General features: G+C 39.1%; 1 protein-coding gene across 2 annotated transcripts; it reads right to left on the bottom strand.

The window, feature by feature from the left end:
- Positions 1-1,612: 1,612 nt before the first annotated feature.
- LOC108713024 (proline-rich transmembrane protein 4) lies at positions 1,613-23,004 on the bottom strand. 2 transcript variants are annotated; one of them, XM_018255678.2, is made up of 3 exons: positions 22,847-23,004; positions 17,824-18,775; positions 1,613-5,137 (listed from the first exon to the last, which is right to left on the bottom strand). In XM_018255678.2, the coding sequence occupies exons 2-3, from the start codon at positions 18,725-18,727 to the stop codon at positions 3,231-3,233; spliced, it is 2,811 nt and encodes a 936-aa protein (XP_018111167.1). In that variant the 5' UTR covers positions 18,728-18,775; positions 22,847-23,004; the 3' UTR covers positions 1,613-3,230. The 2 variants fall into 2 exon arrangements, with proteins under 2 accessions (XP_018111167.1, XP_018111168.1); XM_018255679.2 differs by having other exon boundaries at positions 22,854-23,001.
- Positions 23,005-23,995: the final 991 nt, after the last annotated feature.

The following is a 23,995-nucleotide window of genomic DNA, read 5'->3' as shown; positions in this document are numbered from 1 at the left end:
CTCTGCTATGAGGAACCTCACGCCAGCTACCGTTAGTAATTCGGCAAAGTGCCAAAATGACGCCCTTAAGTAAATTTCCCCCATAGTGTTCTGGAAGGAACAGGCAAGCCATTCCAGTGGTCCAGTTCGCATGTTGGAGTTCACTTTCCATAGGAAGGCTGTCCTGTTGAAAGGTATTTAATCATAGTTAAGTGTTAGGAAGGTCTCTATGAGCAGGGCACAGAACAGATAGGTTACCTGTCTGTGTTAGGAACTCCAAGAGGGGCTTGGGGTGCTGCCTGCCATTGCAAGGAGCAGAGGGAGACGTGACCAGGTGGCTAAGAGTCTGAAGTGATTGAGGAAAGCTAGATGGTGAGACAGGCCAGAGGCTGCTGGGCTGGTATCCCTGGAGGGGAGAGTCAGCAGGGCTTAGAGAGAAGCCCAGAATAGTCCAGAGTGTGGAAGCCATACTGAATGGTGAGAACCCTAGAGTGGGGAAAAGTTTGAATGCATGCTGTTAAAAACGCTAATGATCTGTGTTCCAGCAACTTTGTGATGGAAAAAGACTTGTGAATAAACCTGTGTTTTTGCCTGAAGACGCAGTGTCCCTGTCTTTATGCTCCTGGTCCTCTGTTTACCTGCCTACCATAGCTAATTTCCCCCAAAATTACAAGTACAAGCAGCCAGCTTGTCACATACAGTTCTCATAACCCAGGGGTGACCAAGACGTTGATCGTGGTCTACCAGTCAATCAATTCAAAGTTTGTGGTAGACCGCGAGTCCGCGACGGCTCCTTTAAATGAGCACGTCAGGCACAGCTCTCCCTGCGCTCGCCCTCCCTCCCTTCTCATTCATGCAGGCAGCCGGCTATGTCAAATTATATAGCTGCGATAGGCTGAAAGAAACAAGCAGCAGCAACGAGAGCTGCTTTCATTGGTGATCAGCGTAAGGCCCACCCCCCGCCTGTAGCTCTGTGTCTGGCATGGCAGGGAAAAGAAGAAGCAAGAAGAAGCTTATCCTGCAGACTCCTCTCTCCCTCCCACATGGTCAGTTAGTGGAGCTGGTTTTGTATTATTCTGGCTGGTTGATAAGTTAAGTCCCAGGCAGCCTTGGTTCCCACAGCTGCTTTGTGACTGCAGGCATTAAACTTAAAATTACCACTATGCTGTGCTTCTATGTCTGAGCTCTAGTGGGTTTTATATATGGAATTGCCTCTGTGTCATGCTGGTGTCAAATATGGGGGTATTGTACATGGTATTGCCTCTACCATCCTGATATAAGTTCTGCGGGTATTATACTTGGAATTGCCTCTCTACCATCCTGATATGAGGTCTGGGGTATTTATACATGGAATTGCCTCTGTGCCATGCTAAATTCGTAAGGTAGATCTCACAATGGCGTCAGGTGGCTAAAGTAGATAGCGAGATGACAAAGTCTGGGCACCTCTGTTATAACCTATAGAAACAGCAGGTGTCATTTCCTGGGCACATGTATGAAAGCAAATATCTTGGTTGCTTTGGGTTGCTACACCTGGATAAACTTTGTATCTTTTATTACATGTTGAGGTGAGTCAACCAATCCGTACATCCAATATACATAACCACACACACACATGTATTTCTAATGCAGCAGATATAGCTAAAAAATCTGACTCTAAAGTCTGAAAATACTTTATTAATAAATCCGTTCACATTCTTTACTTATCAGTCATTAAGGAAATACAATATGAGGTGGGAGATGAAAGTAATTGTGTGCAACATAACTTTAAAAAAACTTACAACTGTGCAATGACCTGAATTCTTTGCCAGAATTTCAGTATTTAAGAAATCTTGTTCGATATCAACGGAGTAAAGGGAAGTATCAAAATATACTGTTTATATACCATGATTCATGTTAAAAAGCATATTTGTAGTCAGTCACTCAATGAAAAGTACTAAAGAATGTGATGCTTGTAGTTGGTTTTGCCTTCTGGGTCCAATGCTAAAGCTGGCCATAGACGTGCAGATTTTCTTTTTTGAACTAACTATGTATCATTAACTATTCAAATTAAGAATAACAATATAATGTACTGTTGCCCTGCACTGGTATATCTGTTGTGTTTTCTTCAGAAACACTACTATAGTTTATAGAAACACGCTGTTGGGTAGCCATTCAAGCACAGGATACACAACAGATTCTGAAGAATCCCATATTCTGTGCCTTTTTCAGCTTTGCATGGCTGCCCCCATGGCTACACAGCACAAGTACTATTGTACAGTTTCTGAAGCAAACACATCAATTTTACCAATGCAGCAAATAGAGCATTGTATTTTCATTACTTTTAAAGAATTTCATTTTTTGGTGTTACTGTTCCTTTAAAGGCCCTTATCAGTAAGTAACTGGATAATATATAACCTGCTGAGTTTAAAATTAAAAAAATAATACATATTGCTTTCTGTGATGGAGATACAGAATTCCAATCATACCCTGACTCAAATGTACAATTTGGTATTTGCCAAAATATTACCCAACCACCATTGACATGCCATATAATACTAAGACTTTGGCAGTACACGTCTTGCTACTTGATTATAATATCCTCTGGCAAATCTTCCCCCCCCCCCAACATATGTTTACTATTGTACTTTTGGAACATATTTGTGGATTGATTTGTATGCTATGGATGTTGAAAATGGTAACCACATTATTTTCAATAAATACAAATTTCGAATACACATAAGAATATATTAACCCTCTAATACTCAATTAACAAGTCATCTTTTTAGATATTTGTTAAAGTTCTCGTAACTGGGCAAATAAAGATTCACTTCGATATGTTGTCTGAACCAACAGCAAATATATAATGAACTCACACTACTCTTGACAAGGGTATGAATGCAGAACCCACAGTGATTTAAATCACAAGTTTAACTGTACAACTATGAGCAGGAAAATATATCCAACCATTTACAATATTTTTTTTTAATGTGTATATATGATATCATTATAAAATAATGGGGAAAAAAGAATATAAAGATTTGTAAATATCCTGTAATGTTTATGTATAATATTCAAGTACTGGAAAGCTCAGTAGCAATTTTTAAAATCCATATTTCCCATTTCATCTTGCAAATGAATTATCTATTATTTCAGAAAAAAAGTAAAATGTATGCCTTATTGTCTTATGGATCCTTGTAAATGTTAAAACGTGCACTTAAGCGTCCTTCAGTTTTTGTATTCTGTCTTTCCAGTAATACAATTCATGAGCTCCTTCAGAGGTCTATAGTGTCACTGCTAACACTCATTGCATCAATGGGCACAAACACATCTTTGAAGTCATCACACAAGGAGTTTTCTTGTTTAGTGGCTATATCCAGTGACTCCTGAGATGGAGGAAGCAAAGTATGATACGCTCCCTTTGACTGCTGGCTACATCCTTGTTTATGCTCATAGTTGTAGGCAGAGGAGTCTGCATTGTCAGAACTTAAACAAAGAGCCAAGGATGATCCATCTTGGGATATCTTGTATAGAGAGCTAGTGGTGCTTTCTCTACCTCTCCATACCTGTGAAGAAGGGGAGGATAAATTACCCTGTCTGCAAGTGGTGGAAGCAGGCCTTGCAGCTGGAAAACCAGTGTCTATCTCCATGCAGGAAGAAGTTCGATAAAGTCCCCTGTCAGAGGCCTTCTCTCTGAAAATGTTTTCTTCCAGTTGTGTGGTACTCTTGATAGTGAGAGACAGGCTGCTGGACAATGCTGTGCCATGAAACAGACTCTTAGGTATTAGAGCTTCACTAAATAATGCCTCATCGATGCTGCGACGCAAGTTGATTGGTGACGGGGGCTGGAAATCAACAGTTGAGTCACTGTCCACCTGTACACTAATAAAAGATGGTGTCTTTTGATGGCTCAAGCCTTGTACCTCTAGGCTCTTAGTGCTGTTGTAGATTAAACTTATGTCTTCTCCAAGGCTCATTCGTTTCTCCACAAGTGTATAAAGGGGAAAAAACTCTGAGTCACTTCTGATGATTGTGTCACAGATCAGCAGTTTCTCATGCTGGGATGAGGACCACTGAGAATTGGCCTGAAGAATGTTGGCTTTCATGGTGACATGGCCAGGAGAAAGACAAAATAACTTAGTCCAGCAATTGTTCCGCCCAATATCGTTAGAACTAAAGAGGGGGTAGGTACCAACTACAGCAAGGGGCAGACAAGCACCTACTTCACATAGGCTTGAACTGAGCTGGAAGGCCCACCAAGTCCAGGGTCCAAACACAATTGATCCACCATAGCCCATGGCATAAAGCACTGCATAAAGCTGAAGGACGGCATTTAAAAGACCAAAAAATGAAGCAACCAGAACAATGTGAGTTGCCCGACTCCAATCTTTTGCATTTGCAAAAGGACAACCACTTCTATATTCTACAGGAGGAGCTGAATTCTTAAGGTCATAAATCTGAGTGGTTTGGACTCGTGCAACACAACAAAAGATGAAGAAGGAGAGAGAAAGAAGAACAGTCAAAATTATATAGACTCCATGGGATACAAGTAGAAGGAATGCAAATTTGTGTAAGAAATCAACTAATACCACTGTTCCTGCTGAGACAACAAAGTGGAAAACCACTATAGCAGATAGTATGCAGAGACGAAGTAAACGTGGAGTGGAGCACTGCATCTGACATCTTGAGGACAGCAGTAGGAATACGATGCTGAAACTTGTTGTCATACAAGGAAAAGCCAGTTCATGCAAAAGGATAGCAATGAAAACTGGTAGTCTTTCTTGGTGCCCATATGCATCGTAGAAAAGGGAAAAAGCCCGGCCGCTCCCTACAAATATCAAAAACAGATGAAGAACAGCTAAATAAGGGCCCCCTGAAGGACATCGGAATACAAGGCAAAAAAGGGAGAGAAGGGAGAGAAGAGTGACAGACCCAAAAAGACCCACAGACCCGTACACCAAGGCCTCCCAGGCTATACCCCAGTCTGCAACAGATGTGTTCCAATCAGAATGCAGCATAATGAAGATTGGTTGAGATGGCAAGAGTGAAGAATGTCCATAGAGCTTATTTTCCACATTAGAGGGGGTGGTGCTTAGTGTTGCAGACAAATCACAATCTTCAGCCTGAAGACAATCTAAGAAGGAAGAATCCACTAAAGAGTCCTTTGAAACAGACTCAGGACCTGAAAAAAAAAGAAAAAAAGTTTTAGACCAATGAAAAAAATGTACATGTAAATAAATGTAGACTTTATCTGAGCAATGTGGCCTGGTGGTTTATTTGATGCTTTGAATTAAAAAGTGACCTTGAGTGAGTAAGGAACTAAAACATTGGGAGCCACAGGAGTCAACTTGATTTAACAGGGTGCATTCAATGCAAAACATACAGAGGGCGTCATAAAAATCTGTTTGTTTAATACCACTGCTTTTAAATTAAAAACTATAGAAACAATTGTACATTTGATGGATGGGGAGGGTTTGTTTGGTGCAAGCAATACATTGTATTTAGTGTTACAAACCACAATTACATACTTTAATATTTAATAGACATTTCTGACCTTGAGGCCAGGGCAGGTGGAAGATTTTCTTTTTATGTGTAAACTCCAGGAAGTCACTAGATCCTTAAAAGGCCAGTGATACCAAAAATGAAAAGAATTTAATTTACATTTACAAATTTGTATCCTATTTAATATTATAAAAGTTTTCTTTCTATTGTCCCATACAATGGCATGAATGGCATTTGACACCAATTTGTCTTCCTGTTAAATAACTAAAACCACAGCTTATTGTATTATCTGTATTTGTCCTATATCCCAGTTTCAACTTGAATGGTTACTGTAGTAGTAGTGCTTTATAAACATACACAATTTTTACCAGTGAATGGTAAATGCATGCCAAACTCTTTCATTCTTTGATATTACCAATCCTCTTACAGTTGATCTAGAATCAATTGCATATCTGTGGATGTCGACACCCCCTAACTTATTTACTGAATCAGCTCAAAGAAAGAATATGATGGTGACACAAACCATTGTGTTAAAGAATAATATGGAATATTTTGACAAATTTGGTTTGGAACTCTTTAGGACACAGATTTATGGTAAACAACCGCTTGTTTTATTGAAAATGTATTTCTAATAAAATAATGTTTAACGTTATTCTGGAGAATCGTTACAAATATCCTCTTCTTACTTTGATAGCTTGCCTCATTATGTATAAATGTATATAGCAGTATCAGGTACAGGTATTTTGCATAATGCATTAATTGGCCTTTAAAGGATGAAACATCATTCATTGTTCTCTACACAGCAATATTAAGAAAATTTAGAACAGGGCTGCTTCTGCAAAGAAGAAGTATTCATTTGATTTGCAAACACTGGCTATGTACATTATAGTATTATAGTAATATCTCATATTTTACATTTTTCAGCTCATCTTTATGCTCCCACTGCACCTGAGGGCCTTTATACACCTGATCTATTGTTGCAGCATCCTCCAGTTGCAGTGTTGCCTAATTTCACACCTATTAGAGGATGTCTCATGTCTGCAGCAGGAGGTGAGGAACCTATATCTGCCATACATGTTTTACTAGCCCTAATTTTCCTACCCCGTTTTGCAGAGTGATGATCCATCTAACTTTGCAGCCATCAGGGGTGATAATGTATGTAGGATGCTATCTACACAACCTATACACATACTGTAGCTGCAAAGAGAATATCGGGAGGCATACAAAATAGCATTTATTTGTTATCTTGTTATTTTTAAGACTAACTTCCCTTTTACTGTTCTCATTTTATACAGGAAACAAAGACCTTGTTCCTTCTTTTAATTTTTCAAACAAATACCATATCACTCAAAAATATTTTCCATTTCCTAGCAGTGCTCTGTTATAAAGGCTTCCCTCAAGAATTTTTTGTACTATTCTGCCCTGTTTCTTAAATTTGAGTCCCCAGATATAGTTGGACTATATATCCCAACATTAAGAAACAGGGCAAGAATTTCTCTTAAAACATCCCTTTTACAGAGCAGACCAAAATTACCAATGTTGACTTCTTCATAAGAAAATATAATTGGGCCTCATTTATTAATGGACATGTAAAGCTTACATTAACCCACTATGTATATTATTTGGGCACATCTCCCCCATCCAAACAGTTAAAATGACAGTAACACCAAAAAATTAAAGTGTTTTAAAGTAATGAAAATGTACTGTTGCACTGTATTGGTACAAATGGTGTGTTTGCTTTAGAAACGCATCTGTAGTTGATCTAAACAGCCATTCAAAGCTGAAAAGGGAGAAAAGGCACAGGATACACAGGAGATAACAGAAAATCTCTGTAGTATACAATGGGATTCTTCAGAACTTATCTGTTGTGTATCCTACACTTAAATGGCTGCCCCATGACCCCCCATATATATGTAAAGACTGGCACACAGTGTTTGTATATTATGCAAAAAAACTTTTGTTTGCTGTTCCTGACGAAGGTCCTGGTTTAGGACAAAAACGTTGAATAAACGCACCTTTTTTGCATAATATACAAACAAATGCTTTGCATTTTTCACTTGGCACCCAGGTCACAGAATCTGTGTGTGTGTGTGTGTGTATGTATGTATGTATGTATGTATATATATATATATATATATATATATATATATATATATATATATATATATATATATATATATATATATATATAGACCAAAAATACTGTACAAAAACCGCACTCACAGGACTTTATACAGGTGCAAAAAAGATCTGTTTATTTTTTACGACGTTTCGGCTTCTCTTACTGAAGCCTTTTTCACTTGAAAAAGGCTTCAGTAAGAGAAGCCGAAACGTCGTAAAAATAAACAGATCTTTTTTGCACCTGTATAAAGTCCTGTGAGTGCGGTTTTTGTACAGTATTTTTGGTCTTCATAATCTTTGAATACTGCACCCAGGCAGCTGTTTTTTTGCATGAGTGCTCCAGTATTGTGAGTATATATATATATATATATATATATATATATATATATATATATATATATATATATATATATATATATATATATATATATATATATAAAATATATATATTAGGGATGAACAGAATCCACTATTTTGAATTTGGCAGAACCCTTGGATCCTTCGTAAAAAAAATTTCAGCCGAATACCGAACCCTAATTTGCATATGCACTTTTTACTTCCTTGTTTTGTGACAAAAACTCATGCAATTTCCCTCCCCGCCCCTAATTTGCATATGCAAATTAGGATTCAGATTTGGTTCACCAGGCAAAAGGGTTCAGCCAAATCCTGCTGAAAAACGCAGAATTCTGGCCTGAATCCCCTATCAAATCCTGGATTTGTTGCATCCCTAATATATACACAGAACTTGAACTAAAAATTCGGCTATTTCATTCTACTGCGAATGCGTTTGCCCCGGGAAATTTGAAGAAAGAAGAAGCCAGTGGTGCTCACTGCAATACCCTGGGCCGGTGCAGTTTTCTGCTGAAAGGAGCACCGGCCTGGGGTTTCAGGTAAGTAAAAAACAATCACTTGTGGGTGCCTAACATTTGGCACCCCCAAGTGCAAGACGACTTTCCTTTTTCTTTAAAAGATATTTTACTTATATTTCTGTATGGCACAATGGTATGTAGAATTAGTTAAAACGTTATTGCCTCCTTGAGCCTAGAGAGTTAATTGGCTAAGTGGCTGCTTAGGCAGACTAAAAGAAGAACTAAACTCTTGCTCATGCTCCCCCTCCTCCTCCCTCCATTGACCCCCCCAAGCTCCCTCCCCACAACATCTATTCCTAAACTGCAGAGTTGTGCATCATAGTTCAAAGCTGCTATATTCCCCTGTCTTCAGATCCTCTTCTGTAAGTTCACTGGTACGGGTCTTGAGGGAGCATTCACAGTTGAAGTGGATTCCAGACATAGATTCAACTGCACATGCGAAGAGGATGTGAAGACAGGGGAAGATGGTGCATTAATGGCAGGTCCACACACAGGTAAACTTTGGAATAGCTGTTGTGGGAGCATGTAGAGCACAATGTCAGCAGGTGGAGGAGGGCTGATGATGGGCTGGGAAAAGCATACGCCAATGTTGCTTTATTGGCACACACCAGAAATTTCTGCTCTGACAATTATGACTGCAACTTTTAACAAGGAAAACTAGAAAGAGTTTGATGTAATAACTTTCATAGATGCTTGAGTAAATAAAGTAAATGGAAAATAAACTCAAATAATAAATAAATATAATATAAAATCTACTTTAAACTTTATAAAAAATTAAGGTATTTTTGTCCTTTAATAGAAAGAAGCAAACCAAACAGTCAAATCACCAACCACCATACAAGTTGGCTGCAGTGACATCATTTGTTAGTTTAAATTCTCCAAGGAAATTTGCTCATGCACTTTGGATCACTTGCATCTATTTTGTCATATTTGGGATAGTTTGGGATTTTACTTAACCTCTACTGAAAAGTTGCAAAACTTTTTCAGTTCAACTAAGTTGGAGGCGGGGCAATAATTTAAATAGCCTCCTTAAGGTATAAATATGACAGCTCTTCATATGGCAACACCTGGACAGCTGTTATAATCATATTATCACAGGTGCCTCTTTGTGTCATAGGCAAGAATATGATCTCATGAACATACTGAATTTTTTATTACTCATTAGATTTTTTGTACATGACTAATCTATTTTCAATTTTAATAATTGTCCTGCTTACGGGAAATAGTGTATCTTCTAGAGAACTTTCACTACCTTCTCGGATAAGTATTCCCCAAAGTCTGTAAATCAAGACATGGAACACCATGGAATTTGCCACAGGCTGCACAGTTGCAAAATTACAAATGCAAGGAAGTTCTATACTTAACACCCTAAATTATGTTGCATATTATTTTTAGTAACTACCAAGCATAACGATGCTTGTACAGTGTTGGACTGGGATGACCAGGACCCACTAGGGGCCAACACCTAAAGAGTGCATAACCCTTAATGCGGAGCCCCCTCCCCCATCGTGAACCCTTCCCTTAACCTCATGCCACATACCGCATACCTCTGTAAGTGAAAACGTGTGCCACAAACCAAACCCCCCCATAATGGACAGACAGCAGGCCTGAGGCAGCTCATCTTGTGTAAAGCTGCAGCTGTATTTTTTTTTAGTGATCTGCCGGATTTTTTTCTGATGTAAACTGTGATGGCTCTGTCGATTACAAATTCCATTTTTGAGGGATGTGTTCTGTTAAATGAGGAAATTTCAAGGCAACATGAAATTAAGAATAAGGGCCTGATGGTCAAGGTGGTCTGCCTAATGTTGTTTTTTTTTGTTTACTGTAGCACATATATTGATGTTGTACTGATGAAAACCTCAAGCACATAAATAAACACAATATGTCAATAACTGTTTTAAAATGGGTTATTGCTGCTCTACAGGCTGAAGCTAAACAGTGATGATGAGCAGCTAAGTGGTAATGCCACTTGAACATTATTAATGACATTTAAGACAAGTTAGCACTCTCCAACAATGGAAAATCATTACTGTCAGAGAAGACATCTGATTACTAGGCAGCTGTAGTTAGATGCACATCTTTGTCTCTAAGCAGCTGTTGCATCAGCACACAGCAATGTAGATTGCCCTGCAGGTAGAGGTTAGTTGAAGCTGGAAATCTAGTACTCATGGTAGTCTAGCACATAAAAATGCATTTATGAAAATTTATACTTGCCTTCAGCATATGTGCCTATTTTGCAATATAAATCAATCAAACAAAAAATTCTCAATCATTTTTTAGCATGACGTATCCCCTAACTTCCTATCTGTACATATCCCCAGTAAAGATAAAAGGCCACGGGTTGTGTTTATCCTTGTTTCAGTCATGTGTAACTCCTGCTTGTCAAGGCCAAGTCTTTCTCCTGCTCATTTTACCTGCTGATAATACCGCGGACAAAGTGCAGGCATGTCTGCTTACCATACAGTATTGTTTGGATGTGCCTGCATTCACTTTATCAACTGAAATAGCAGAGGTTTTGTTTTGTTGCTAGACAGAAGTTGACATCTATATTAAGGACCAATATGGAGAGATAATTTTGTATATCTGTGTGATCTTTATTTGGTTTGGGCATGAGTGAGAGATTGGCTGCAAACATTTCCTGAGGTAGTGCTTGTAGTACGTAATTAAACATTACAGCTACATGAAGGGAAAGTATATCTTTTTTAAATAATAGGATAGGGGGAATCCATCCAGGTCTGGTACTGTATTGTTCTTCGGCTGCTTAATTGCTAGCTAAAGCAATGGGGTGCAATAGATGAGGCTTTAAGGGCAGACACACGCTGCGATTCGGGGAGATTAGTCGATTCATTTTCCGGAGTCACCCGTAGTTGCCTCACGAGGAAACTTCGGGCGACTTCGGAAAAGGAAGCGTTCCGAGTGCCATCCCGCCGACGATTTACATTCTAGCCAGCGGGGAGGCAGTTCGGGAGATTAGTCACCATGAAGAAGAGGAAATTTGTAGGCGGGAGACTAATCTCCCTGAATCGCAGCTTGTGTCTTTGCTAGGGTTGCCACATTTTCTGGAAAAAAATACTGGCCTTCCTATATATTTATCTTTTTTCCCTATTAATAACATTGAGATCAACCATCATTTTTACCAGCCAGGCCGGTAAAATACCGGCCAGATGGCAACCCTAGTCTCTGCCCTAACAGGGAATGTCATTTTGGGTATGGTTACCAAATCCAATTATTGTTGAGGGCAAGGTTTGTGTAGTAGTGTAGTAACATAGTAGTGTAGTGTAAAAAATTTTAAATTTAGCTGCCATGTCCAAGGGATTCATAAAGGGTATGGCTTTTCCTTATTTTTGTATATTTTGTCGCACAAATGGTTTGTGATTGCAAAATTTTATTACATATACTGCTAATCTTTGCAAACTCTAAAATTCACAATCGCTATCTTATTGTCGTGTGAGGGGCAAAGTGTTCGTAAAGGCAACATTTTTCACTACAATTTTTTTGATAGCGACCAATATTATATTTCCCATAAAGTTTATTATATACAAAATCTGTGGATTCTGAAGTCACTTCACGATCACATGGTTTTTATAAACTTGTAAACAGGGAGTTACCAGTGGGAGAGCACAGAGATATCACTCCACAGTACAGAAAAACAAAGAACTGCTCTTACAACAGGTTCTTGTAAGGTTCTTGAGGCTCTTCCCTCAAGGCCAGGGTAATAGTGACTAGCTTGAGGCCAGCATATTCCGTTTAACCAGATTATTAAGTACATATTAATGTAACACACATGTATAATAACACTTTATACCGAGCAAGATAATGAGGTGGTCATTGGGAACATATGGGATACCCGAGTGGATTCCACTGTTACCATCAGTTACCATCACAAAAAAGTACTATCAACATAATAAATATTTACATGACAAAACAAAAATTAGAAAAAATTTAATAGAATGCAATGTCTGAATAAATTTGCTTGTAAAGATGTAGTCAGATCATAATTAAATCATTAGGACTGTTGTAGCGTTAGAAACAGTGTACATTTAATGGTTATAGTTGACTGTTATCCTAGAGATTATTGCAATTGTACTTTTTATCAATAACTAGAAATTAAGAAATTAAAATTTCAAAAACAACAACAAAATATGCAGTTTATGTGTTGTGTGAAATAAAGTATAATGTGTGCCAAATTCTTTATAGAACATTATATGTCATACAGTGCAACAAGCTTCTGAAGAAAACCATGTACAGTTGTCCCTATACATACACACCACAAACCCTTATCCAATCAAAAACTGATTAATATGTTGTGGCATACCATGCTACCAACATTTATCACAGATTCTAGGAGATGGGTCACTTGTCGGGGCAAGAGCATTAATCGCTCCACTCTGTATCACTGCATGACTGCCACAGTGCGGACAGATAACTAACACCTCCACTTTCTGAATCACTAAATCAAAACTCTGGTTAACCTTTTATGAATAAAATTACTGTAAGCAAATTCTAGATTCTCTGCTAACAAACTAATTACATTAACCATGACAGTAAAGGTCTGTTCATTAGAAAGATCATTCTGCTTTTCATTTCCAGATGCAAAAATCAAGTTATTGTGGTTCTCTCTCTTTTGGCTCATGCAATCAAATATTTTGCACTGACATATTTACTATTAAAAAGTATCAATGCCTATAAAATTAACATTTTTTTCTTTTTGCACCTTATGTACAGTGCAGGTTTGACTGACCAGTGCAAAGAAATTCTTACCACCCTATTTTAAATAGATGCCTCATATTAACAGACAAAGAAAGCTTACTGTACTGTCATGATATGAAAAAAATATATTCAATGCTATTATGTTATAATGTGCAAAGATATTTAGAATGTACCAAGTTTACATAATAAAATGTGTCCATTTCATTTGCTACCTGTAGATGGCAGAATTGCATATTAAAAACTTCTACCCCTTTATACTGCATTACCATTGTGCATCACATAGTATTATAAGTTTCATTAACCTTGAGGCGGGTATATCAGAAATGTGAAATAATATCACTGGAAACCAAATGTTTTCAGGTCTTTTCCTGTTTTCCATAAGCTAAACAGGGAAAATAAAGCTACTCCATGTTTGGTCCTTGTTAGGTAGATAATTAGTGCACAAATTATCCCTTGCATAATGGACTACTGCTAACAAAACAGTCACAACAGAAGATGAAGGGAGGAGGGTTGTGTACTGGTAGTGTAATTATTATTGTGAGTTTTTTTTCCATGCCCCTAAAAAGATTAATCAGTGTTGCCCTAACTTTGTGCTATACAGTTCAGACAATATACCTCTGTTCGTCCATGAACAATTTCAGAACCTAAACTGTTGCCTTGAGAAAGGAACGTAAACACTGAAAATGTAAACATATAGCCAAAAGCAGACTGCTGCTTAAGCTGGCCATAGACGCAAAGATCCGATCGTACAAATCATCGTACGATCGGACTTCCCCATCTCCCAACCTGCCACTAACCATTCCGATAAAAAAAGTACAAAAGAACAGATCAGCCGATGTTCTGCCCCTGACAGGAATCCTACGAAAGTTATGTCCGACCAAAGCTAACGACAGTCTCCCTCTGAAAATCGTACGATCGGCAATACATGCAGCTGACAGAAATCTTTTAACCTGTCCGATCGACCAAACGTCCGATCTCCGACGGACGAAAAATGTCGGGACTCTCCACACAAGGTCCAAAAATCGTACGAATCCTCGATTCATACGATCAGATCTTTGCGTCTATGGCCAGCTTTAGTCTGAAGTTAACTGGACTTGCTGTCCCAGACATCTTGGATTCTATTTTTTTCCCTACTGCTAAAGCTAAGAACTCAATCTTTGCGCTACTTTGCAATTATTAGGCTGTAGAATATATTCTTGTTAATACATGGTAATAATTCAATTACAGGGAAAATATCATAATGAATGCTTAAATTTTACTTAATGCATACCTCCCTACTCCCCCTCCTGTTTTGAGCAGCACAGTCCCGTTTTTGACAGCTCAACCCGCAGTCCCACATTTGTACTGAAATGTCCCGACTTTCGCTGCGCTGAACAGCTGGAAAAAGATACAACGTTTCTAATTTAATTGGCTTTTGGCAGAAAGCCCAGAACAGCCACCAGATGCACTAAGATACTTTTGTAACAATTTTGAGATAAGCAAATAAGTAATTGTAACAATTAAGATAAACACGTCTCTGGGGAAAATTTTGACTCACAGCTTTTTATATACAATTCACCTTCATTAGCAAAACTGTAATAACTGAATAAAAAAACACAGAACTGTGTTCAAACTTTCATAAACTGCCAAATTTTGTAAAATGAACATAGTAATTAGGGGGTGTGGTCACGCGCGGTTGTTCTTTTTATTTCCAAAATGTTGGTATGTTAATGTATTAATACAATTCTATTTTAATTCATGTTAGGACTACTAGTGAGCTACTCTTTGGGATATAACCCCATATATATTTGTGAGCAGGATATGTGTCTGCAGATTTCTCATTGAGGTGACAGCTGGAAACATGAAAAATCCTGGGTAATGTATTTGCTGCTACCAGGGCAGCATGCAGATGAGTATATAGCAGATCTTCTGAGTATCTACGTGAGCTGTATATTTAACCAAAGACACAGCATGGCAGTGGCTGCTGTACTTTTAACAGAATGGCTGCACATTTATATTTGCAATTTACATAAAATGGACTAACTTGATACTCAGTAAGACCAAAAGAAATCCTTGAAACCTGGCCATACATGGGCAGATTTGCTGCCATCTTGGTCTAAATGGGCCAAATTGTCAGATTATCTGCTGTTGTATGGGCCCTCCTCGACTTCCTTCCCAACAGATATCTGTACAAAAATCAGACAGGTTTCAAAGTCCTATCAAGCATGGAAGGCATTGATGCACTGATGATGCAGCCATCTCCTAACGGGTCTCCATTTGTTAGACTGTGCATTATGCACTGAATGAAGGAGTATCTGAGACCAAAGTATTCAGACCATTAGCAAAGGAATCAAATGCTACACTACTTAAGACTCAATGGGTATAATATAGAGTTAGGAAGGTATCAGATGCACAATGAAACCACAATATTGACACACAGCTCTGTCTGCTACAGTGATACTATATAACCTCTTTATTGACTTGTAAACCATGCCAGCTGTTTGTTTATAGCACAAGAATAGTACTGGAAGCTTTGTGCGACAAACCTCCTAGACAGGAAAAAAAATCTGCTGTCCCCTATAGTCTTGTGATTGAGCTCCCTACCCAAAGAGTTAGTAGTGTATATTCTTATGCCAGGGCAAAGTCAACATCTGCACAAAAATAAGCAAGCATAAAATAGAACACAGATATAGGCTTCCTTAGCTGGAAACTTGTTACATATATCTAAAAAGCTCCGAATTAGAGGAATGCCATCTCCCATAGATTTATTTATTTTGCACTCCATATGCAGCTTCTTAAGCTGGCCATAGACGCAAAGATTTGATTGTACGAATCTTTGCTTCGTACGATTTTCGGCCTTGTGTGGAGTGTCCCGACAGCTACCGATAATACATCTGCATGTATTGCCGATCTGACGATTTCAGTGGGAGACAGTCAACAGCTTTTGTCGGAATTTCGTACGATTGCTGTGAGGGGTAGAACATCGTCTGATCTGTACTTTTACTACTTGACTATTTGATCTGAAAGGTTAGAGGCTGGTCGGGATTGTTCGTCCGATAGTAAGTTAAATATGCACGTCTATGGCCAGCAACTTCACTAAATCTTTCTCTGTTTACACATGGTTCTCATCTTATATGCATAGAGAAAACTGGCAATACACAAGGAGCTGAAGTAATACAATTGGAGTTGTAGCCTCCCACATTCACATAATGTGCTATAGGGCCCTCATAATATTTACAGCACAGATATATTTTAAAAGCAATGACAGGTGCTCCCACACACAGAATGCACATCGACCTCCCGCAGACACATAATGCGATTTCTATGTTTATAGGTGCCAAGCACATTCTAATTGTCGGGGGTTTGCCTACCCCCACACTTTCACACATACCGTTGAAAAGACCATATGCATAAAAACAGAACAGGTTGTGTAAATAAGTGCAACCAAGTTCCATGTGTGGAAAATGTCATATTTTCTATGTTTAATTACAGGGTTAATGAAGTAGGAGGACGTAGCTGCCATTGGCTAGAATTTTTAGGGCTAACCACTTTTTCTGTCCCACAGAATATTTGGCCATGGATGTGTCCCTTGTTTTGTTCCAAACATATTAAATCTGCTCAATTTACATGTTTATGCTATGGGACTTTTACACAGACCCATAGCACAGTAAATATGTCCATATGCATATTGTTTGAGAGCACAGCAATTTCAGGGTGTGGTACACTTTGGCTCTTAAGCAAGTCACATAAGAAACATTAATGACCCTCAAAATTATATATAAATATTGTCAGCAATAGGCAATTAATCCAAATATTGGGATTTGTATTTTACTAAAGAATATTTTCACCTGGGTGTCTATTAAAATATCCAACAGACTGACCCACTTGTGATACAGATACTGTACAATAAGCCATATATAGCAATGGCCATATAGCAATGTATTGTTGCACTTAACTTTCTCAACTTCCGATTCAATCACGTCCGCATGGCTGGGCATTATGATTCAAACTGAACAAACTGCCCAATGAAATTTTGTCATGTCGTGTCAGCTTTAAAGATACGTATCATGAATCTTAAGAATCATAACTAATAAAATAATATATTATGGTAAGTGGTTGTACAAAAAGCAGTTTATTGTGGGACTTTGTAAGTAATAAGACTATTTGTAACAGAACCAAGCATTTCAGCATATACCTTTGTTTTGCAGCAAACTGGAAGATGCCAGAATAATTACTTTCCCCTTAATCAGCATATCTGATTATTCATTCAGTTTGTATATAAAAGTAATCTAATAGAAAGAAAGAATATTTCTACGTCATGGTTGCCAGGGTAAGTGACTATAGGCTGGATATACTAATATCATTTATTACTTATTTTTTTGGTTGGGCCCTCTCCTTGTCTGACTTTGCAATCACTCGCACTCATTTATAGCAACCAATCAGTAATTGGCTGGTTTCAGCCAGATACAGGTAAAACAATGAAAGCAAACATTTGATTGGTTACCATAGGTAACTTATTCCGTGCAATTTTCTCCACTGTTATTAAATGAGCCCCAATATCTGGCCTAACAACTGTGGCATCTTATAAATGTCTAAAACTGCTGCTAGTTGTATTCGAGGCCTTTCATAGCAGCAAGGGGAAATAATACAGCAAAATCACATCTGTTTCTCATGCATTAGGTCTTACCAGGTGGGTCAGTGTTTCCTATAGTTGGAAATGGAAACTTGGGTGGTTTTTCACTCAGTGGATCCAATGGCTTCCTGTCTGCCTCTGTGGAAGTTTCCAAGGATTCCATACTATTTGAGAGAGTAGTGTCTGATATTACATACGGAGGAGGTTCAGTTACAAACATTTCACCTACGTTTTCTGCTGTGGTTAGCATTGCAGGCAATATCAGTCTGTTCTTTTCCACAAACCGTTCTGTATCATTTTCAGTCTTTCTTGTTGAGGCCCAAAATAATGGAAATGTAACAACATCTGATGCAGATAAAGTGTTTAATTTATCAGGAGGGTAACTTCCCTTCACTGGAGTGGTAAAAGGAGATGTGTTTGAGCTCAACTTTGATTCCTGATCTGTTGCTAGTGTGAACTGGGGAGCAGTATATGAAAACTGAGATGCTGTTTGAACCAACTCTGGTTTCGACCATTGAGAAGTTGGTAACTGAGGCACAGTTTGAAACCCTGTATCAGAACTTCCAGCTAGATATATTGTTTGATTTGCTGTTCTATCAATACTAAATGGGGTCTGCAAAGAGACGTTATCTGATTTGGTGCTTTCTTTTAAAAGCTGCTTGGAGTCCATAATATTCTCATCTGCAGCTGGACTTTGTGATACATGTCCATCTTCCTCGTATCCAGCAAAGGTTGGCACACTGCTCTGCACCCAAAAAGGTGACACTGTGGAGGTGCCCTCTGTCAACAGCAAGAAGTCCACAGAAGGTGTGTGCAAAACATCGTTGTTATTTAGTCCTGTGAGATATGCGTCCTGTGCTGCCTCATGGGATTTCAGGTGTAGAAATACTAGTAAGAGGATCTCTGTCAGTGTCCAGTGTGATGAGCCCATGATCAGTCTTCTATGAGCAATGTGCATCACTTAAAGGTCTGTCATTGTTGGGTTAGCATTCTCTGCCAGCAAGATCTGAAACGAGACAAAACATAAGTACATCATAATCAAATAAGCTGAAATAGTACAGTCCATACTAAATTACAAATATTTGTTGATGTTTTGTCTCTGCGTTTATTCTTAGGAACAGGGATCCCCAACCATTGGCTTGAATGCAACACACTGGATGTTGTTCCCAGTGGCCTCAAAGCAGATGCTTTTTTTTCCAATTCCTGGCTTGGATGCAAGGTATGGCTGCATAAAAACCATGTGTACTGCCAAACAGAGCCTCCCAAAGACCAACAGTTGACATGGGGCTACAAATATCCAATCACAGCCCATATTTGGCACCCCCAGGAACGTTTGCATGCTTATGTTTCTCTCCAACTTTTTTTATATTTGAATTTGACTCACAGATAAAAAAATGGTTGGGGGCCCCCTGCTCAGGAAAAAATTGGTAACATGATCAGATACTGAAAACAATTTCCATAAATAGATAAGGGACAGTGCTGGGCCTTTGGCACATGTAAGCAACTATCACAAATAAATGAACAACAAATCTGCATTAACATGTTTGAGGTGATAGATCCATATGTGTGCCACAAAGGCACGTGTGTCAGTGCTTTCAAGGTGATAGTTACTGTGTATGGCCAGCTGTGCATCAGTAGTGTGGTGTGCATACCTTAGAATCTTACATTGGCTCTGAACCGTTAATCTGTATCTGTGCTATAAACCAAGGCTTCACTTTGCTTTGTTTGAATTTGTAAGACAGCAAGCTGCAATTTCAGTCAATGGCTCTTTAGATGCATTCCAGTCTTATCTTAAAAGGGAGATTGACCAAGTCAATGTATTTGGGTGAGTTGTTACCTGTCTGAACAAACACTAAATCCCCTCAGGGCTGGGAGTGATGGGCAATATCTACAATTTAGAGCCCTTTCTCTAAGAATGTCAGTTTTTATTCACGGCTGTGACAATTTCTTTACACCTTCTCTACTCATATGCAAACAGACCACTACTGTGAGCAGAACACACATTCATCAAAAGAGAGGATATTTACTGAAACTCTTGCAACCAGTCCTACTTGCAACCCATGCTGTGAGTTACTTTCTACCATCCCACTTGTTAGGACTACAAAAAGCTCTTGAACCTTCTATTCAGGCCCTCTCTCTAATTTGGACCCTAGTTACCAGATTGGTTAAGATGCAAATTGAAGAGCCGCTGAATAAAAAACCTTCAATAATAAAACATGAAAACAAATTGCAAATTGTCTCAGAATATCTCTCTCTACATCACACTAAACGTTATCTCAAAGGTAAACAAACCCCTTAAATTGTTCCCCAAATTCACTGACATGCAGATAATGCTAAGGGTCCTCTGTACGGTCTAATTATTGAGGGCCAAATGTACTCAAAAGAGCCTGATTTGGTCCACTAATAGACCTACAATGAGGGTCTAAAATAGCTAAACTGGCAGATTTTTACCAGCCCCATTTATCCTGTACTGGTTATATTCTTCCGCCTACATGTTATGTTTCCAGGCCCAAATTCCTGCCTCTTTGACTCTGTTTTATCTCTTTTCCAGACTGGAATCCAGTGTCTTCTGGCACCTTTGTTTTTTTCATATCCAGCATCAGATGCTGTATGTGCCTGCCATATTATACTACTTTGCTAGTTTTCGTCCACATTTTAACCCTAGATCTAACACTAATAATAATAATATTATAATAATAATATAATATTTCCCATTCCATGTGACAACTGTACTGCATTTGCATATTTCTGCAGAGTGTCAGTAAATGGACTGTGTGTGTGGAATGTGACAGGCCTATGTGTTGTGCACTAGGATGTCCCCAGTGCAGTGTGATTTAAACAGGCAGCATGTGTCCTCAGGTGACTCAGGAAAGTTTGTAAAGACAGAAACATTTTTAAATATAATAATGAAACCATGAAACATAAGAAAAAAGATTATCAATATAAAACTGTATAGCATAGGTGAACAGTGGTAGATAGAGAGGTCAAAATGAGCTCTGAAAAGAGCTTGTGGTGTGGCATTGTCAATATAGGCCAATCAGTCTTGCATTTATTAAAGGGGAACTCTGGCTTCCAAACCAAAATTTCATAAAGAGGCCACAATACACAGAAACCCCTAATATATCCATCAAAGTTATCTGTTTCTTCAAAATGTATGAATAAATGCCATTTCTATGCTGAAATCCAGCTGTTAAACAGTTCTCTTTCTGCATCATTTGAAATCCTGGCAGGGAAGGAGGGACTAAAACACTGATGTTGCAAATTGTAACAACTTCTCCACAGCTTACAGGCAGCATGCATGAACTACATAACCCACAATGCATTGCACTGTGATGTTCCATTCCTTGTTGAAATCATGTCTGCAGGGAATTATGGGGTTTGGAGGATGTTTGTTATGTTTTTGTGGAGTTCCCCTTTAAGTTAAATAGCCCATCTAGCTGTAGGTTACAATCATTCCAATAAAAGGAGGATCTGTTGACTGTGAGGCTAATGTGCAATTGACTCCATAAAACTATGTTATTATTTTTATTATAGTACAAAATGGCAACTTTTTGCCAACAATTTTAAAATTGCAAAAGCATTTGCAATTTACTAATAAGCAGGTTAAACAAATGTTAGCGTATTAACTTTACGTTACTTAACATTTGCATCTTGACACCATGCATTACTCTACTGGAAAGGTTAAATTGTTGGGTGAGCTCTAGTGAGGCTGGCCTGAAACCTGTGGAGCCTGCAGGTTACCCATGTTTTGGACAGGTTCAGCCTGGTTCAGCACATCTTTGGCAGGAGGTTCGGCCTGGTTCAACACATCTTTGGCGGAGGTTCGGCCTGGTTCGGCACATCTTTAGCTGGTTGTGGGCCAAACTCTGCCCATGGCCCAACCTGCCCTGTGACATTTTTTGCCCTGAAGGCCTCTGGCCTTCTGCTTATTAAAACATGCCACATCCCCCTCTGGTGACCTCAGGGGTGGCCAGGTTAGATGTGGGCAAATAAAAATGAGGCGCAGGTTGGGAAAGGTTGAGGCTGGGAGCAGTCAAGTTAAGGTTGGGCGCAGGTCAGCTGACCAGTACATCACTAGTGAGCTCATTCCTGATACTGTCAGCAGTGTTTTCCTGTCTTTTTAATCATTTTAACCATTAACCAAAATACACTGATGTAATTCTGTGACATATGCTGTGCTTTTTTGGGCACTGTACACTTGCTATGTCAAAACCTTTGTTGCAGATCGACAATGTGGAATTTTGCATCTCAGTAAATATATTCCTACATCTAAATGCTTACTCTCACTCATGCATAGGGTTATGGCACATAAAGTGTTTAATTGCTAATGCATGTAGCTGGGAAGAGGAAGCACTCTGACTAAGAACACATACAGAAGAGTGTGGCATATATTTATCAAACCAGTTTGATACATTGATATGTAATCTTGCTGAGCATTTTCTGTATGTATTGTCTAGATGTGTGATCAATACAGACCACCTTGTTATGTTTTTCACATGAATGAGTTTAGAGTTGTCAATTCCTAATTGGCTGCTGATACTGAAACTTTCCTTCCCTGTCCATAACCCATGCAGAAGAATGTACAAATGACTCTGAGTGAGCAGATTAAACAATTATATACTGTGTGTGTAGTACCTACAGTGGTGCTCAGTGCAGTGAGGCAAGGAAGCAGTGCAACATGATTCTGTGCCATTTGTGCTGCACTGTACAAGGCTGCAAGTCTACCCACAAATACATAGTACCGTAATTGTCATGCTGCGCATTAGCTTCTAATTCATTTGCTGGGTTTTATCAACACGACAGCAATTGTAAGTAGTTGAGCAATGCTATGCTGAGCAGAGAGTATCGGTAAGATGCAGAGCAGTGTGTAGGTACAACCCTGAGTGTTGAATCTGTGAGTAGCACGTCCAGCAGTGTATGTGGCTTTTGGAGTGGCATGCAATGTGCTGCTGCAGAGCGTTACAGTGTGAGAGACAGCGCGGTGCATGATACATGTGCAGAGAAACAGAGCAGTGCAAAAGATATCAAATACAAATATGCCGGATGCGTTACACTAAAATATGAATGAAAAGCTTACCGCTCACCCATCCAGATCCCTGGTGTTTACAGCCTACTCCGCTCGATATCCTTTAGCTCCAGAGAGATAATTTCTATGAGTAAAGCGGGGCGAGCTCGGTGCATCTCCCTCCCCCCATAGTAACCCCTGAATCCCCTCCTCCTCCTCCTGTCTGTCACTATGCCTTCCCTCCACCTCCCTCCCTGTGCCTGGCTCTCTCCCTGTGCCTGGCTCTCTCCCTGCCTGTCCCTTTGCAGTGAGCTGTGTGTCTGGCTTGTGCTGAAGAAATCCAGAGAGTGCTGCTGTGTGATGTGATGCCGCTTCTATGGAGTGGGGCTTATGTGCATCATGTGCTGCTGCTGCTTCTTGCCATGCAGGGACGCCTGTAATCATGGAGCAAATATAGTTTCTACACTATTCTCTGAATTTATTAAAATAGACCCTGGCATTTCAGGTACACAGAGGCCCAATCAGCCCACACAGAGAGAGGCCCAACCAGCCCCCACCAGTACACTAAATACTGACTTTCTATGGCATCTTATAGCAGCCCCTCTGGCATTTGCCAGAACCCACAGATTGCCAGGCCTGCCTGCCATATGTGAGACATTCTCTGCCTTTCCTTTGTGGCTACAGTAAATTAAATGGAAAGGGGATCAACATCGTATGAATCATGTGTTTGTTATACTGGTTTCATGGTATGGAAATGTTATATTTACCATTTGGTGTGTGCCTACCGTGTGTGAATCCTGTATTCCGTCTACTCTGTGTATTTCTGCCATGTACTAGTATTTAATAATCGCTGTACAGTGGAAGCAGGCACTGCAGAACACCAACAATAATGTTTGCAGTACACAAGTGCAATAACTATGGGCTGTGTATAGTGTGAGGTGCTGCTTGCATAATATCACCCTGTTGTTTTATGCATACATCACTTACACTTAGCACTGCCAATATGATTTATTCTTTAGGGCTCCTTCACATGGGTGTTTTTAGTGTTTTTTTTAAACACATTGTGAAAAGCCACATATATTGCATTTATTTTTTAAAGCAAGCAAGTGCGTTTTGTGCATTCCAAACACAGCCTTCAATTCTTTTGATAGTTGAACGTGCATCATGCATAAGAAAATGCAGCATGCCGCCTCTAAACAAAGAACACGATGAAAGGCAAAT

This window comes from Xenopus laevis, chromosome 3S (assembly GCF_017654675.1).
Source record: "Xenopus laevis strain J_2021 chromosome 3S, Xenopus_laevis_v10.1, whole genome shotgun sequence".
NCBI lineage: Eukaryota > Metazoa > Chordata > Amphibia > Anura > Pipidae > Xenopus > Xenopus laevis.
This window is presented reverse-complemented; position numbering and strand designations above follow the sequence as displayed.

What these genes read in the sequence shown, in the direction of transcription:
- LOC108713024 (XM_018255678.2), bottom strand. Translation starts at nt 18,727, where the DNA reads ATGCACATTGCTCATAGAAGACTGATCATGGGCTCATCACACTGGACA. An exon ending in AGGAAACACTGACCCACCTG is followed by an intron (nt 5,138 to 17,823) that starts GTAAGACCTAAT and finishes TTTTTTTTTCAG; the next exon opens with GTCCTGAGTCTGTTTCAAAG.